This window comes from Pygocentrus nattereri, chromosome 6 (assembly GCF_015220715.1).
Source record: "Pygocentrus nattereri isolate fPygNat1 chromosome 6, fPygNat1.pri, whole genome shotgun sequence".
Classification (NCBI taxonomy): Eukaryota; Metazoa; Chordata; class Actinopteri; order Characiformes; family Serrasalmidae; genus Pygocentrus; species Pygocentrus nattereri.
The window spans coordinates 16,456,467-16,475,278 of record NC_051216.1 but is presented as its reverse complement, the minus strand read 5'-3'; the positions used below and the strand labels follow the sequence as shown (position 1 = coordinate 16,475,278).

At 39.8% G+C, this 18,812-nt stretch overlaps 1 protein-coding gene across 4 annotated transcripts in view; it reads left to right on the top strand.

Moving 5' to 3' along the window:
- adarb1b (adenosine deaminase RNA specific B1b) overlaps positions 1–8,786 on the top strand; it is a 166,547-nt gene extending 157,761 nt beyond the window's left edge. For all 4 annotated transcript variants that reach the window (XM_017691611.2, XM_037539662.1, XM_017691609.2 and 1 more), the window contains 2 exons: positions 3,139–3,317; positions 4,309–8,786. In XM_017691611.2, the coding sequence (XP_017547100.1) occupies positions 3,139–3,317; positions 4,309–4,485 (356 nt within the window). In that variant the 3' untranslated portion in view covers positions 4,486–8,786. The remainder of the gene's footprint in view (positions 1–3,138; positions 3,318–4,308) is intronic.
- Positions 8,787–18,812: the final 10,026 nt, after the last annotated feature.

Sequence of the window (18,812 nt, the reverse complement as noted above, 5' to 3'; positions counted from 1 at the left end):
CAATTGAGATGAATGCTTTTTTTTTTTTTTTGAGTGTTTGACTATGTGTACTGTGCATTTTACTGCAAACAGCATCACCACTGGCACCACACCACCAATTTGCTGGAGATTAGGGAACCAGCACTGTGACCGGAAGGTTTGATCCCCTGAGCTGACAGTACGTGACTGAAGTGCCCTTGTGCTCACTGCCCCCTAGTGTGTGTGTGTTCACTAGTGTGTATGTGGTGTTTCATTGCATGGATGGGTTAAATGCGGAGGTGAAATTTCCCTGTTGTGGGGCTAATAAGGATCACTTAATCTAATCTAATCTTAATGGTCTGGGTCACGTGTGTAGAATGGGGAAAACACAGAAGTATACAGAGAGTGTACTCACCAGGACTGAGACTCAGAATCTAGGAGTCACCATCCCCAGGAGTTTATAGAACTACATTCCCTGGAGTGACGGGACACTATTCAATATGTTTGGGATGAATTGGAGTGGTGAATGTGTTTTAGAACTATTTATCAGTACCTGACCTCACTAATGCCCTTGTGGCTGAATGCAATCAAATCTTCACATCTAGTTTAAAGCTTTCTGTCACTGCAGAAAAGGTGGCCAAATTCCCTATTTTTAATGGATGCTATTTTATGCTATGCTATTTTTAAGAAGTGTTGGATGGAAACCAGAAGTGTCTACAAACTTTTGGACATATAGCGTCGTTTTATTGACATGACTGTACTAAGAGCAATGTTCCAACTACAGTGTTACAAGTTTAAAACTGGTCATTCTTTGTCTCTCTCTTGCTCATACACACACACACTTTCTCACTCTCTCTCTTCTTGCTTTTCTTTTATTAACAGTGAGAGCAAGAAGCATTTCATCCCTTTTAAGCTGTGTGCAAACACTAGGCTCTGCTGTGTTTAAAGACTTGAGTGGCATTTTAGAATCCCTGCCTGATTTCTCCCCTGGCTTTTTTTGAAGTGACATTTGCTTAACATCTGTAGAATACATCACCTTAATCACATTGTTATAAGGTCATCCCTTTTTAGATGTGATAAGCCACACTCCACACACCTTATTTCACACTGCATTTCAGTGTGTTACATCAGGTTCCCAGGAGGTTTCATCCCTTCTAGCTGAAGTCTCTATTTGATAAGTGATGAGATGTGAGTTTGGGGTATAAATGTGTTGCTGTACAAACACAAGCCTCAACTCAACTTTTACCAGGTAGAGGGACACACTTTTGATTTTTAAACAAAAACAAGGTGACCCTTCTCTAAAGCTTGCTATAAAGCTAAAGTTGGTAGTGTGTTGCCTCATTCCTATTCATATTTAAAAGGGTCTAAAATTGTGGTCTGGGCCCGATTGCAGCCCAAAGATTTTGCACTGAAGTCGGACCCCACCCAAACCACATGATCAAGTTTTGAGTCTGAAACCGAGCCCAAAACGTCACTCAACCTATGCGATGAAACCTTTTAAAGATGTCACCATTTAAGGACATGAAAAATAGCTTGAAAGGAACGTAAAAGTAACATTGCAGCAAAAATACACAAAATAATGAAAGATAATATAATAAAAGTTAGTTAAAAGTGAAGAAGTATGTATTTAACTGTTTTTTAAGTCAGCAATAGAAGGAGACTGGATCATATTTATTGGTAATATGTTCTAGATTTTTGGTGCATAAAACAAAAGGCTGATTCGACACTATGTTGCATGTGAGAAATATAGAGAAGACTAGCAGTGGATGATCAGCAGATGAGGCACCATTTTGAAACATGGCTTATCAGGTATTCAAAGATGTATGTAGATGCTATTCTATTAGGAGATTTAAAATAATAATACCGTTTCAAAATCAGTTCTAAATGCATCATTAGTTCACAGATAAATGGAATAAAAAGTAATAGAAAATAGTATGATACAGTTGTATGATAAAGTTTGAACACTGAGCTGATTAACTGGATCATGTGTGTTGGGAGGAGTCAGAAACCACTGCTCTACAGGGACTAAACTTAAATACAGTATTTTTCTGCAAATTTATTGGACAAATTGTATGTGCTTGTTCAAAATATTATTAAAAAAACATAAAAATTTGTTATAACATTTGCACAGGCCAAATTCCAGGTTTTTTTTTTACTCTAATCAAATTCAACCAATACACACTAACTAAACATTAAAATGTGCAGTAGTGCGCTCTCTGTAGAGGATGTGTTAACTTGGTCCTCTACCAGGGTCACCCAAACCTTTGCATACAACTGTATAAGAAAATATTAAGCTGTCCAAAAATAAGTTTAAATTTCACTTGAATTTATTAATTAAGCAATGCTTTCATAGAACATATAACAAATATTTATTTTTGGCCAAACAAATTGAATATAAACATCCAATTGGCTTCACTTAACTGTTCTCTCCTGATTCAGTTTGCCTTTTATTTACCTGCCATTCCATTTTCTCACAAGTGTTGGCCTCATGGACCTCACTGCTAAATTCTTTCAACAACACAAGTGAGTAAGCAGTGCCGTCGGGTTCGTACAGATATTTCAAGCTCTACTCTAGTTACAACAGCCAAAAGCCAATAATCATAAGAAACACAAGTTTTTCAAGTGAGTGTTAGAACTTACTGAGTACATCTTGAAGAGCAAACAAGGAGGAAAGTTTTGGATGGTCCTGAAAGGTTTTGTCAGCACTTTGGTTGAATTGTGTCCTGACTACATCTCCCTTTCGTTTTGTCTTCCTTGTGCTTTCCTCCTCCAGCTCTGCAGGTAGACAGATAATGGGGTGGGCAATTAACCTTTTCCGCTTTAGAGATTTTGAGAAGGGCTTACATCACTTCACACAGAGTGCTGTAAATCATTCCAGCTCCTCATGCCTCAGTCAGTATAGCCATCTGCAGTGCTACAGAAATTCATTACCATCTGACAGTTAAACTCATAAGTTTTTTTCTGCAGATTTTCTAGAAATATTCTGTTAATATTGACTTCAAAAGATCAGCTTGTACATGACATTTATTCTGGAGCAGTAACGATGTTCTTGTTCTTCGGGTCTTTGAAATGTCTTTGCCTGATGCATGAGACCCTTTTCATCTTATTGATCACAAAATAATTACTTTTGCTGAACCGCACCATCTCGTCTGTGTGTTCGCGTGTATGTGTGCTCGGCAGGAATCAGCAATGCAGAGGCACGGCAACCAGGGAAGGCTCCTAACTTCAGTGTGAACTGGACTGTGGGAGACCAGGGCCTGGAGGTCATTAATGCCACCACAGGCAAAGACGACATGGGCCGGCCTTCACGTCTGTGCAAGCATGCCCTCTACAGCCGTTGGGTTCGACTGCACTCGAAGGTACAGTTTACACTGCGACAGGTTAAAATTTAGCCATGTTATACACTGAAAAGTGTAATTTAAAGGGTCTATATCAGGGAAATTTTAACTTACTTTACTTTTTTTGTAATAAAGATTTGATGTAGTCTGGAAATCTTGAGTTTCAAAACATTCACAGCCCCATCAGTTCATGTATAGAAAATAACCTTGAAATTCTGCTTATAAATTCTTTGCTTTTACGATGTCACAAAAACCAGCACATGTCTATAAGCCTACAGTTTAGCTCCACCAATCCAAGTCATAAGGAGTGTTTTGGACCACAGTCCTCTATAATTGAGGCACAGTATAAGGCAGCAAATAAGAACAGACTGCATTTGCATGTATCAGTCTTAAAAGCACAGCCTGATTAATTCTAAGGAATGAAGTGTGATTGGAAATTGGTTATGTAAAAATAATTGACAAACTCAAACATCAAAAGTGGACCTCAGATAAAATTTTATTTCATTCTTTTCTATTCTATGTTATTCTAAAGACAAAAAACATATATAGTGTAGGATATGGCCCCTTTAAACCAGAACTACAGATGATTAAAACTGGCCTATAAGATTATAGATGCCTTTTTATACAACACAGTGTTTTAACCCCTTAACAATCCAGGCTTATTATGTAAGTTTTTTTAATTTATTCAGTAGCTACAGGGACTTGAGAAGTGTGTGATAATACTTTGGGCCCATTACATGCTTAGGAGTTCAGGAGCACAATAGAAAGATCTTAACTGCATCTGCATTGAGAAATCAACACTGCACAGTTTCCTGGACATGGTTTAATTTGGTGTATTGTCACTGGTAATTAATTATCGACAAGCCTTATTATTCTCGGTTTAGTATTACTAGCTCTATCTGTTCTGTTTACATACACAAAAGAAGGTACTTGTAAAGCTATTGTAGCTTCACTGTAGCATTGGCATATTTAAGCCTTGTCATCTTTTTTTGGATCTGCTGTCTCTCCTCAGCTGTCGCCTACCTTGCGGATCAAAGTGTCCAAACCCAGCTCATACCATGAAGCCAAACAGGCAGCGGTGGAGTACCACACTGCCAAGCAGACGCTCATCAAGGCCTTCCAGAAAGCAGGCTTGGGTGCCTGGGTGAAAAAGCCTATAGAACAGGACCAGTTCTCACTCAACTCCTGAAGGGGGCGCAAGAGGGACAGAGTAGAGATCTGAAAGACATGACTACAACCAGCCGTTGATACTTCACTTGATGTGTGTGTGTGTGTGTGTGTGTGTGTGTGTGTGTGTGTGTGTGTGTGTGTGTGTGTGTGTGTGTGTACGCTTGTGTGCGTGTGTGTGTGTCTGTGTGTGTTTGACTGCGTTTATTCCCAGGCAAACCACAGCCCTTTAGTCCCACTCTGCTCTCATCACTTATGATTCCTTAAGTGTGTGATGACATGAATTTGCCTTTTAATTTGTAATGTATGTAGGACTAGTCTGTCTTTTTAAACAAATGTTTGTTTTGGAATTAATGGCATTAGCTCACAGTACATAGTAGAAAATACTGTCATTTATAACTGGAAAACAATGTCCTTTTGAGGTCATGTTTTGTGTTGTGTTTGTCATTTTATTGCCCTGAAGCTTTATGTTTTAAGATGAAAAGGATGAGGATTAAGAGTACACGATCAAGGTCAGAGGCCTCAGACTGACCACTGAGATGATACTAGCTAGAGCGTCGCTCCTAATCAGAACACCTGTGCTCAAGAGAAGACCACCATTGATATAAAGATTTTGCTTTATTGTCCCGTATAAAGTGTAGAGTACTCTATCCCCTATAGAGTATAGAGTATAGAGTACAATACCTTTTTAAATTTTTCAAATGTAGGTAGTTTTCCTATGTTACCTTCCCTGTGTATTTTGTCAAGACATTTTTACTATAGTTTTAGTAAACAGTATTGTTCTTTAATGTCAAATACATTTTGCATCTTATTAATTTGACCTCAGATGGAAACATGCATTTGGTCCCTTAAAAGCTTGCTATCCTTTTAAAGACGCTTGAAGGAAGCGTTCAGTGAAGCATTTGTTTCGAAATATGAAATGATCTCGTTCTTGTTCCTGTGCATCGCTGATGCAGCCGAAGTGCATTGTTTTCATTAAACAATGTGTCGTGGTGCTTTCAGTTCCAATAATGTCTCCAGTGCATGTTTGTATTGTGTGCTGTAGTGCACATCACTCTGAAAAAGTTGCCCCTCTTTTTTTACTGGGCAAAATGTAGAAGACTTAAGAAGCTGCCTTCTTTTGACCATTTTAGAAGAGTCACCTCTGCATTTAGGTACTTTTACTAAATGATGTATGGACTTTTTTAAGCTGCATGGAGAACACGTTCATGTAGGGAGCTAGGTTTTATAGCGTCTCCCTTTTAGCTATTGCAATGTCTGTTACCCTTAAGTTAACATTCACAGCCATCATTGCGAACCAGATGATTATTGTATGCTCCTCCCTGATTGGGAACAACTATGTTTCTCAGTGGTGCACGTTTCTTGTTTAAAGCCATCTCTCTGCATGGAATGAGTGGATGGTTTGCAGGGGCCACTTGGAACCCCCTCACCCCCTATATCCTCATGGGTTGCTGAGATTTCAATGCCAGTTTTTTGGGCACAAATTGCTTGATATTGTTGAATTCTGCTGTATCCATGGGATTGAAGTCTAGAGCTACATTTTAAAAGACTTTTTTCAGCTCATTTTAAGCTTGAGCTCTTTTTTGATTGACAGCCTGCAAAATGCAGCATGTTTGACTCATAAGGATGTTGAAGTTGTATTAATTGGGGGCATGTTTTCTATACTGTTGTTTTCTTTCTTTCTTTAGTGGGCACTGAGTATATCAGCCCCTCAAAAAAACATTGTCACATTGACGCTTGTCACAGTGTACGCTGAATGAGAAGTCCATCTGAGGCATAGGCTGCTTGATAAAGTAGTGGATTTATAAAGTAGCAGCTTCAATTGATGAAAGCAAACAGGAAACAATGTTGCAACTGTGCAAAAGTGAGAAACCGCTCATCATTTATTTCCAGTCAAAACTGCCAATAAGTGCAAGTTGTTTATTTTTTAGGAGATATTTCTGAGAACATTAGATATAAGGCACTCTATTTGCCTAAGTAGGTGAAAAGTCAAAAGAAAAAGTGAAAAGACATGAGTTTCAAAACTCGAGTTAAAAGAATTAGACCCCTCACAACCAAGCAAGACCTGGTAGACCAACAAAACTGTCACCGTCAGATATACAGCACTTAAAAACTAGAGCCCCACTTATTCTTCAGATCTGAATCTTTCTGTCTATCAGAGAAAAGGAACTAGACAGATGAAAATTGGCAAATTAAACAAAGAAGCTACTGGTGTTCTCAAAACAATGACTGGCCGCCAAGTCCAGACCTCAACATCGCTGAATGTGCAACTTCTAAGTCGCAACTTTGGAGGAGTGGAAAAACATCCCAGCAGATTTCGTTGAAACTAAAAAGCAAGTCTTTCAAAAAAAAAAAACAAGCTATAATGAAGAGATGATTTTTTTTAATATTACATTTAGTTTTTCAGCCTTCTGTGTATCTTTCAGTTAAATATGCTTTCTGCTCTTTTTTTATTTCCAAAATAAAAAATTAATAACTTTTACTTAACTACCATTTTGCCTGGAAATTAAATGAAGGATGGTCTCTGGTGTTGCACACTATTGTACAGTAACTCAAACTTGGATCACTTTGCAGTGCTGATTCTTTCTTGCAGGATGCAGATTTGTGTTTGATGGGTCTGTTGTACCTCTGAATCAAATGTTTCATGCAGCCCCTCTTTGACTTACCACTACTGGACTTATTCAGTTCTCTCTCTCACACAACAGAATAGAGACGGTTTTTAATTTAATTTCGGTGAGCCCATCCGGATGAGTCTGTGTATGCGTGCGTGTGTGTATGAGTGTGTGTGTGTGTGTGTGTGTGTGTGTGTGTGTGTGTGTGTGTGCGCGCACCTGCTGCTGAGCCCAATCGGCACTCTGTCGAGATGTCATGGCAACGGGACTTGGAGATTGCTGTTGAATCTTCACCAAAGATGATGTCATTTTTTGGCTATTTTCTTTCAAGGTGAACAATATGGAGACTTTATTTTTTTTGGAAAAAAAAAAAAAAAGAAAAACGCAAGTTATTAGTGCAAAGATTGTTGAGCATAATACAGTTTGTCATCATTGTTTTTGTATATTCATTTACTAATATATTTTTAATTAGTACAAATGAATATGTTTGTGTTTTGCAGTGAGATCGAAACAGCTCCATTCTCTGTTTTTCTGTACCTGTTCATTTACAACTGTAAATATTGTGAGCCTCTCGGTTGTTGCCATGGACACCCAACATATATTACTGGTATTTTTGAAAATGTACTTTCCTCATTACACACAATTCCACAATTGCTGGAAAAGAAAAAAAAATACAAAACAGAAATACATGTTCCCATAATATAGGTTTCTTTAATTCAGACAGTTTGTAGTGATTTTTAGTTGTTTTTTTTTTTTGTGTGTGTGTGTTTGTTTTGTTTAGTTTTTTGGTCTCAGCCCCTGGCTTTACCCCATCAGAGTGGTTCTCCTGACCCTATACATGACACATTGATCTAGATAGGGGGAGAAAGAGTCCTTGTCGAGCTTTGACTTCAGTGTATATTGTGCTGTGCCAGCCTGTGCTGATTAATGAAGGCCGGCTGTGTTAGTGGGACCAGACCAGCACCTTTCTGGTGGCCGTTCACTTGGCTCACCGTTTCTTAAATGGAAATCCGTCCTGAACTTGAACACAGTGTAGAAAATAAATAAAAATGCTTACAAAATACCTTATTAACAATTCTCAGTGTAGTTTATTAGCAATATTTCAAAACCCTTTAGTTTGGATTGGAGCCTGCAGAGAGAGCAGGGTTTAGAGGATTAGCGGGGTGATACGGGGTGATTTTTTTTTTTTTTTTTTCTTCTTCCTATTGAGACACCAGTCATCTTTTCCCTTCTGTGTGTGTCCGACTGTCAAAGCTGTACTTCTGATGCCTGCTTCTGCTGTTCTTTACCAACTGCCCAAGATGTCAATGAATGATGTCATGAATACAACTCCCAGTCCCAACCAAGATGGACCTTTTTATTTTTTATTATTATTCTGGAACTGGACCATGTCTCAGTCAAAGTCCAAACTTCTGACCTGTGACCTCCTGCTCTGGTCCTGGCCAGCCCTTTTCTGAGTGTGTTGTGATTCGGTGACTATACAGTGGGGCATGGTGGTGCTGGAGCCAGGTGCGGTCCACTCAGCTCTGCTCCGCCCTGCCCTGCCCCCCCCTCCTGCGTGTCCTCTGTAATATCCATACACAGGCCACCTGCATGAGCTCCTCCACTGAAGCTGCACCCAGCATGATGACTATAAACGGACTTGTATGTAGAAAAATAAAACATAGATCTATATATAAATGAGCAAAAAAATAAACAAGATCTTAGTTTACCTTTGTATACAAGTGTCTTTTTTGTGTTCTGGTGTGTGAACCTCATTAGCAATGTACTGTGTTCTGGTATGCGAACCTAACAAGTGTCTAAGTCTGAAAAAATTATCCTATCTGTTACGTCCAGATGCTGTTGTGAGCATGAGCATCTTGCTTATTTTTCTGATGTTGGGAAGGGCCATCGAAAGGCCTAACTCAAGTTGTAATCTTTGTAAATTTGGACTTGACTTCAAAACATTAGACTTAAACCTCTCCACTAATGACTCAACACTAGACTTAACTTGCAGGTAGAGTCGTATGCAAAAGTTTGATTACCCTGTTGTTTTTTGTTGATTTATATTAACTCATTCTTTGCCAGGAACAAAGTTAAATATGCCATTTCCCACTGATTTTAGTCATTTTCTATTTTTTATTGACAGATTAACATAGAAAATAAAATATAAAATGTGCCAAACATTTTGCACAGGACATTTTTTTCCTCAATATGTTAAATTCAGCAAATAAGCATTAATTGTGCATTGAAATGTATAAAAGGATGTGTTAGCTTATTTTCACTTCTAAATCACAAAATCACTTAAAAAAATCACTTCGCAAAATCTACAAAACATGTCATTTGATCTGGGGTACCCAACATTTTGCATACAGCTGTACATGTCCTGTTATTGGACACTTAGACAGATCTGTATGGAAAGATTTATTTCACTGAAGAAGACATGTTAACTCAATGAATGTATTTGATTGGTGTTACACCAGGGGCCGCATCCCCAAAACAGTCCCAACTTTCACATAATGTAAATTAAGGGTCTTTCTGATGTGGTTCTCATATATATGGTTCTTTTACACTTACACGCGCTTTTTTTTACACTTTTATCTTATTTCCAGTAATGGTCCACTAAAACAGTGGCTCTCAAACTAGTTCTCAGGGACCTCCAGAGAGTCTACATTGTCGCTCTGTCTCTGTGTTGCGACTTGGGTTAGAGCAAGAATCTGGGCCATCTGATTTACATCTTAACAGAGGAAGCACTTACAAAAGGGCTGTGAAGTGCAACTGTTCTGATCATGTTTGCAATTTAAATATGCTGCGCAAGGCTAAATATTAATGTGCTTGCACCATTGCCATGATTTGCTATCGTTGCCAGAGGATCTCATGTAGAACACTAGGGTTCCCAATACAGTGGATACAGGATTTCTCTAATATTAACATGGTCTCAGTACTACTTTACAGTAACATATTCAGATGTTTAGGTAATACTGGATCTTGTGAAAAGCAATGAGGATTTCTGAGTCTTACATGTCTTTGCCTAATTTGAAAGACTGGACTTGGGCTGTGTATCATTTCTAAACCATTCTAAAGTTTTTCTCCATATATATCTGAATACGTAGCTGCATAGTATGCATGTCAATAATTAATAAATATCTTATGGTATACAGAGGCTTCGGAGACACACTGAGACAGCCCAGTGGGACATGCAGATGATAACTCCCTTCTAAGCCAGGATTTCATGCTGGAGAACTGTGAGAAGCCCTTCTCCCTTGCACTTGGGAGGACTGTTTGTATTGAGGATCCATAATTTAAAAAGAGCCTCACTGAGGGAGGGTAGGGTAGAACACTGAGCTTCTAGCCACTCTGACTTATTCAGCACTAAAGAGGGAATTATTCACTTCATTCTCCAGCATAGGCAGGGAGTCAGGCTCTGGCTGAGAGAAGTTTTGGGTAAATAGTGAAAGAGATTCACTCACCTCTCTTGCTCTGTCCTCGTCTGTTTGTATTTGTATTTTGTGGAGGCACAACTTGCCAAAAATGCAGAGGATAATTAAGCTTCCCTGTCAATTGAAAATGATTTTAGCTCAGATACTCTGGGGGCTGGGCTTCTGTTTGTAGATCAAGCCAAATCCTGGATTAAGTAGAGCTGTCAGGTTCTGTTTCCCTTGGTGACTCTTAGTCCCAGACTAAGTTTAACTAGACTCTGTCTGACAACTGACCTGTTTTTGATGCATTGTTTTGTGATCAGTCTGTGTTTGAATGTCAGGATTTTACAGCATTTTGCTGTTAGAAACTGTGTCTGCAAACACTCTGATGACATTGTTGCTTGCTGCTTGAACCTACCACATAATGTTTCACAGGTTTTAGTAAGTAATGGGCTACACAAACCCAATTACAAAAAAACTGGGATGTATGTAAAATGCAAATACATTAATTTTCCAAATTCACTTAGACCTTAATGTAAATGAAACAGCATAAAGACAAGATATTTTATCTTTTACTTTTTGAACTTCATTATTTTTGTAAAAATATTCTTATTCTGAAACTGGTGCCTGCAACCTGTTCCAAAGAAAGTCAGTACAAAGGCAATTTCAAACATCTCAAAAAAAAATCTCAAAATTGTGAAATGTTCTAGAAACAGGTGATGCAGTGATGCTTGGGTATAAAAGGCCTCCAGAATAGGTAGTCCTTTATGAACAAGGCTTACCACTTTTCTTAAAAATGCATCAGCAGTTTAAGAACAACGTTCCTCAATGAGACTTTGCAAGAATTTTAGGTATTTCGCTGTCTATGGTGCACAATATCATCAAAAGATTCAGGCAATCTGTGCTTAAACAGCAAGGCCGGAAAACAGTATTGAATGCTTTGACCTTTAATCCCTCAGACTGCACTAGGTGTAGATTTTGCAAAGAGAATGGAAATGGCTGTGGTGAACACGTATTTTCAGAAGAGGGACGAACACAGGGTGACGTACAAGAGTGGAGGGAGGTGCACACAGGTGGATTATATCCTTAGCAGGAGATGCCACCTAAAGGAGATTGGAGATTGTAAAGTGGTGCCAGGGGAAAGTGTAGCAAGGCAGCATAGGGTGGTTGTCTGTAGAATGAGATTAGAAACAAAGTAGAGGAAGAGAGTGAAGACGAAAAAATTAGATGGTGGAAGCAAGGGCAGGAAAGAAGACAAGGAAAGTTGGTGGTGGGATGAGGAAGTCCAGGAGAGCATTCAGAAGAATAAGGCAGCTAAGAAAAAGTGGGATAACCAGAGAGATGAAGGAGGTAGGCAGGAGTACTGTGAGGCTAGTCGCATAGTGAAAAGAATGGTGGCAAAGGCAAAGGCTCAGGCCTATGATGAGCTGTATGAGAGGCTGGACAGTAAAGAAGGAGTAAAGGACTTGTATCGTTTGGCTAAACAGAGAGATAGAGCTGGAAAGGATGTACAGCAGGTTAGGCTGATAAAGGATAGAGAGGGAAATGTACTAGTGAGTGAACAGAGAGTGTTGAGTAGATGGAAGGAGTACTTTGAAGAACTAATGAATGAGGAAAACGAGAGAGAGAGGAGGACAACGGGGGGAGAGATAGTGGATCAGGAAGTGCAGAGAATTGGCAAGGTGGAAGTGAGGGCAGCTTTAAAAAGGATGAAGAATGGAAAGGCAGTTGGTCCAGATGACATATCTGTGGAGGTATGGAGATGTTTAGTAGAGAAGGCAGTGGACTTTTTAACCAGGTTGTTTAACAAAATCCTGGAGAGTGAGAGGATGCCTGATGAGTGGAGAAGCAGTGTACTGGTCCCCATTTTTAAGAACAAGGGTGATGTGCAGAGCTGCAGTAACTACAGAGGTATAAAGTTGATGAGCCACACCATGAAGGTATGGGAAAGAGTTGTTGAAGCAAGGTTAAGGCGAGAGGTTCAGATCAGTGAGCAGCAGTTTGGTTTCATGCCCAGAAAGAGTACCACAGATGCAGTTTTTGCATTGAGAGTGTTGGTAGAGAAGTACAGAGAAGGTCGGAAGGAGCTGCATTGTGTCTTTGTGGATCTAGAGAAGGCATATGATAGGGTGCCAAGACAGGAACTGTGGTACTACATGAGGAAGTCAGGTGTAGCTGAAAAGTATGTTAGGGTGGTGCAGGACATGTATGAGGATAGTGAGACAGTGGTGAGGTATGCAGTTGGAGTGACAAATGGTTTCAAGGTGAAGGTAGGGTTACATCAGGGATCAGCTTTGAGCCCCTTCTTGTTTGCAATGGTGATGGAAAGGTTGACATATGAGGTCAGGCAGGAGGCTCCATGGACCATGATGTTTGCAGATGACATTGTAATCTGTGGTGAGAGTAGAGAGCAGGTGGAAGAGAATCTGGAGAGGTGGAGGTTTGCACTGGAGAGGAGAGGAATGAAGGTCAGTAGAGACAAGACGGAATACATGTATGTGAATGAGAGGGAGGCAGGTGGAAAGGTGAAGATGCAAGGAGTAGAGGTCGTAAAGGTGGATGACTTCAAATATCTTGGGTCAACCATCCAGAGCAATGGACAGTGTAGAAAAGAGGTGAAGAAGAGGGTGCAGGCAGGATGGAGTGGGTGGAGACAGGTGTCAGGGCTGATGTGTGACAGAAAGATAGCAGCAAGAGTGAAACGAAAGGTTTAGAAGACAGTAGTGCGTCCTGCTATGATGTATGGTTTGGAGACTGTGGCTCTGTCTAAAAGACAGGAGGCTGAGCTGGAGGTGGCGGAGATGAAGATGCTGAAATTTTCGTTGGGAGTGACAAGGATGGACAAGATTAGAAATGAGCAGATCAGAGGGACAGTGAAGGTGGAGCAGTTTGGAGATAAAGCCAGAGAGGCCAGGTTGAGATGGTTTGGATATGTGTTGAGGAGGAATAGTGGATATATTGGTCAAAGAATGTTGGAGATGGAGCTGCCGGGCAGAAGGAGAAGAGGTAGACCTCAGAGAAGGTTTATGGATGTATTGAAGGTGGACATGGAGATGGTTGGTGTAAACGTAGAGGAGGCAGTGGATAGGGCAAGATGAAATAAATAACCTTTTGTGAACAAGCAAAGTTTCAGTTTACGATTTATTTGCAACTTAGTTACAGGTTTAACTTTAATAAAAATTTTAAACACAGGGTCACAAATGAGTTTTCCTTTACTATATTACATCTGGAGGTCTCTGTTCATATAGTAAATTTGTTTTTGGCTAATTTATATTTAACATGAAATAGTGTTTGTATAAAGTCAGAAAAAAGAAACATGCAAGTCACGACTGCATATGTGTACATATTTCTATATTGAGGTCTATTTACGCAAAGTTGGGTTAGTTCCATCATTTATGTTGAACAGACACTCCCAAAATTTTACTCTGCTGCACTGACGTTGAACCATGTGCTTGCACTGAGTCAGTATGACCAACAAAACAAGCTCAAAGCAAAGTGTGTGCTGTGCCCTAATTGGTGTTCTTGCTTCACGCTTCTTTTGTTTTGACATTACGTTTTTATGCACACATAAGCCAAAAGGAAGTACAGAATTTGCACAATGTGGTGGAGTAAAAGTAAGATATTTAGCTCGAGTTACATATACATAAAAAAAAATTAATTACATTTAAAATTACATTTACATAGTTGCTGTCCACCACTGTTTTTGAGACTTTCTAACCTGCTTCACATTGCCAGACAGGTTCTATTTAAGTGATGTTTAGATTCAACAGGTCTGGCAATAATCATGCCCAGGTGTGGGTTGTGAAAGTGGATCCAGTGGTCAACTAAATTTGGTTAACTGGTTGATTTAGTAGCTAAGGGGACAATTGTTTTTTGACATAGGGCCAGGCAAGGCTAAACAGCATTTTTTATTCAAGAATGATGAATTCTGCTCTCTATCAGAAAATCCTAAAGAAGAATGTCCGCCCTTCAGTCTGTGACCTAAAGCTCAAGCACAGTTGCAAGTCCACCTCTGAATGGCTCAAAAGAATAAATTAAGCTTTTGGAGTGGCCAAATCAAAGTCCTGACTTGAATTCCATTGAGATGCTGTGGCAAGACCTTAAATGGGCAGTTCAAGTTTAAAAACCCTCTAATGTAGATGATTTAAAACAATTCTACAGAGAGCAGTGGGCCATAATTGTTCCACAGCGATGTAAAAGACTCAAGTTATCGCAAATGTTTGATTACAGTTGTTACTGCCAAGGGCAGCATAAGGTTTAGGGGCAATTACTTTTTCACACGGGTGATATAGGTCTGGAATAAATCTTCATCTTCAATGAATGGAACGATCATTTAAAAGCTGCATTTGGTGTTCACTTGTGTTGTCTCTACCTTATATTAAAATCAGTGACAATGGATCAAAAATAGAAGAAATTGGGTGAGGGGCAAATACTTCTTCACAACAGTGTGCGTACACCTACCTGCTCATTGGTGGTGCGCTGGTGCTCTGACCATTGATGAATTGGAAAAATGGGCTTACAAATGATGTAGAGAAACAGATGAACCACAATCTGCAATTGTAGAACTAAAATGTGTATCTATCTGGTACCTGGATCTGATAGCGTCTAGACAAAATGGCCTGAGTGCATGTCATAGTCACTAACCACCAGTCTTTTTAGAATGTCCAACTTGATAAGTTCTGTGGTCCTCTAGGGTTTCATCATTGGTCAGTTTCTAACTACAGAAATATGCTCAGTTAGTTTGATATACACAGTGACTCTGTTTAACCCAGTCTTCAAGCATCAACTTAGGGCCTCTAATTGTAAAAATATTTTCAGTAAAGACATTTTCTATCTGTGGGAATCTTGTAAATACTCTTCTTCACCACTTTAAAGGTAGCCAGAAGTATTCTGTGGAGTGAGGTGGAGAGCTGCAGTATAGAATCATCATTTAAGAAAAAGTGCCTATTTTGCTGTCGATGATGCTAATGAAGTCAGCTGGTCATTAGTCTGCTCCCTGCTGTAGTCTCCAGAGCGGCGGCCCAGTGCCTCCCCTCAGCGAGCAGCTTAATGGAGCTGGAGCAGTGCATTCACGCACCTTGCTCCTCAGCAGATGGTGTGAGAGAAGAGGAACCCTCCATCAGCTCCAAAACCCACACAGCTTCCCCTCCCTAACTCACTGCTGCAGCCCAGGACATCCCCGCTTCATGATGGTATATCATCATAGGACCATTGTTGCAACACTATCAGGGGAAAAAGGGTACGGTCCAGGTAGATTTTACTGCCCCAAGGGACAAACAAAGTAAATGTAGCCTTGAAGGTAGAACATGGTGTTTAAGGTCCAATTGTGTACCTTAAATGACTTTTAAAGGTACATAGCATTAAGTTTCCCAAGAGAAATATATAGAATACAGGAAATTCAAACATACAATAAAATTCTTATACTATAGAAGCGTAAACTAAGAAAAATAACAGCAGTGTAAAATGCTATATGCATAGATGTGAGGGTGCAATTGCAGAATGGTATATACAATGAAGCGCTGTGTAATACCATGTGCAGAATACAACAAAATGTGTGGGCTAATACAGTGTTTAGTGTACAAGTGAATACATTCAGTGTAATACTACTACTATATATACAATTGACAAGGATATGGTACAGTATGGTACAGTATATTTTTGTTGTCAGAACAAAATCTTGTGTCTCCATTTTTATTTCATTCATTTTTTTAACATAATTCCCAAACACTAGCTGTTCTTTACATTGTATCTACATTATTTTGATAAATCAACCAACAGAAATCCAATTTCATTTTTATACAGGACATGCAATAAATACAATAAATTCCTTTCTGCAGCAGCTATTCTGCCAGCGGAATGGAAATCAACTCTAATATAATCAAATAAATAATTATATAAAGATTAACTCGGATACTGGCTCCGTGCTCAGTTTTACGACTGTGCTGAGCTGCTAGCAAGCAATGAGATGCGAAAGGGGAGGAGTGAGATTGAGAACCTCTCACCTCTCCATAAAGACAGCCATGCTGAGATGAAACAGGCAACACAACTACAGCTTTTTTATGCCAAAAAATAATTTCCAACTGTCAAACTACAAAACAGCATTTAAATACAATTAGAACACTTTATTTTTATAAATGAAGTTGACTTGCTTGTTCACCCACGAAGACAAAGATCCAGATCACTTCTGGTTTCTTAAAATGCTACACACATCCACCATAAAATACATACATACATAAAAAAAACAAAACAAAAAGTCTGGAGTCAACAAACTGCAACAGAATAAGGTGCAGCTGTTACATTCTCTATATACCTAAAGGGTATCAAAAATTGCTGCCAATCCAGTTGAATACAATCGGATTACAGATTCAGACTGAGGTGTTTATATGCTCACTCTATTCAACAGTCTGATGGATTTTTTTGGTTTACATGCTCGCTACAAGTAATCCGATGCAAAATGACGCGCATGCGTGTAGTGCTTAGAGTAAACGTTACCATGACAGCGAACATCACGTGAGGTCCAGTCAGCGTGAGATGAGTTTCCAGTTAGTGCGCTTGTGTATTAAGCTGATGTCAGACTTCATATGGAAGCGGCGAGATGAAGACGTCGTGCTCTGAGACACAGAAGTTGGTCGTCCGTCCCACCGCCGTCTTTTAAAGCTCAGCGTATAAACCTCGTCTCCTCTGCAGAGCAGTTTCTGCTCCGCCATGCTGAACGGGATAAACTTCTCGCCGTGACGCGCCGCGCATGCGCAGAACGTACTCACACTTTCCGATTGGAGTGTAATCGGATTCAGGCGTTTACACGGCTATTCTTCTTCTATTTAACGGATTATTTAGAGGTTTAACGCTACCCACCTCGTTCAATCCGACAGAAATTAGACTAGACTATTCCGATTGAGGTGTTTACATGGACGTATTCTATTCTGATTGAGCTGTTTGTCGGATTGTTGACGGATTATTAGGTTGCGTGTAAAGTGATGGAGCTTTTGCCCTGTTTTTTTATGAGAGTTAATGTATGCTTCATGCACTGTCACCACAATTTTGTCACTAGTTTTGTCTAGTAGCTTTTTGAGCTAAATTATATAGACACTGAGAATATATCTGGAGATCATAGTCACCTCCAGGACTGCAGTGACTGCTCTAAAATTGATGTCAGAACTATCACAGACAGCATCTTCCAAAGCATCCTGTTCAGAGCTGTGATGCTATATTGAGATTCTAAACTAGGTTATGCTTGTATTGGTCGGCCCTTGGGAATTGCAAACCTAGAATATAGTGCTTTCTCTCATGTACTCTCAAACTTCCTTCTCTGACTTTTGTCCTTTGCTGTGTGCGTGTGTGGGTATGTGTAAGTGCTCACTATTGAGAATGTCTTTGCCTTCACCTTCCCTCAGGATGGAACAGTGGTGTGGTGGTCTTGAGTCTCTGAGCTGGGCTTTCTCGGTCCCTACCCTCGTCCATCACGGCCAGCGCCCGTCCGCCCTCCCTCCACGGCTCTGCGTTGTGCTGACTCAGCAGTGCTAAACACCACTGTGAACAGGGGACCGGCCCGTTCCTGCCAAGGCCTGAAAGAGGGCAGAATGCCGGCCTCTGCTGGCCTCAGTGGCTAGGTAAGCACTGAGTGTAGGTTCCAGTGATGAGCCCCTGCCTCCTGTTCCTCTACTTCTGTTTGTGTCAGCAGGCAAGGCCAGGCTGATTAGGCCGTCAGGGTCAGAGGAAAGAGGATCTCTCAGTTTCTTTTGATGTTTCATTCATTGCCTACTCTGGATTAAAGCTGCCCCTGTGTGTTGTGCTATATACAATACTGCACAGTACTGGGATGAGCAAGTGCATTGTACGCTCCTTTTTAAGATTATTCAGCATGACTTCTCAGAAACCTTTAGTACTTTATACAGTACTACTTTATACTTTAATACAGTACTTTCTGTTGTTCTTTAGCAAGTCTGTCTTCATGCTGCTTTAAAGACAATCACATCTCAGAAAGAAAAAAGTTTAAGCTAGGAAAAATTGTCTTGAATGGTCAGTTCAGAAATCAAGTTTTTTTCTATCTTCAACACTGGAAGCAACAACATGGTATATAATCATTTAAAAACTCTAACTAATAAAAAAAGCCCATATTCTGCATTTTTCTTGCATTTTATTTCTTTCCCCTGAGGTCCATTTATTTTGTGTCGTTTTATGTGCCAAAAACACATAATTCATTTTTGCATGAGCATTTACTAACCTGTCTTTCTCCTTCGGAATTAAACAGGCTGATTTTATTACTCTGCCTTTAAGGTTGAGATATGTAAAAGATCTCTGTTCTGATTGGCTGGCCTGTATTGTGCATCACTTAAAAA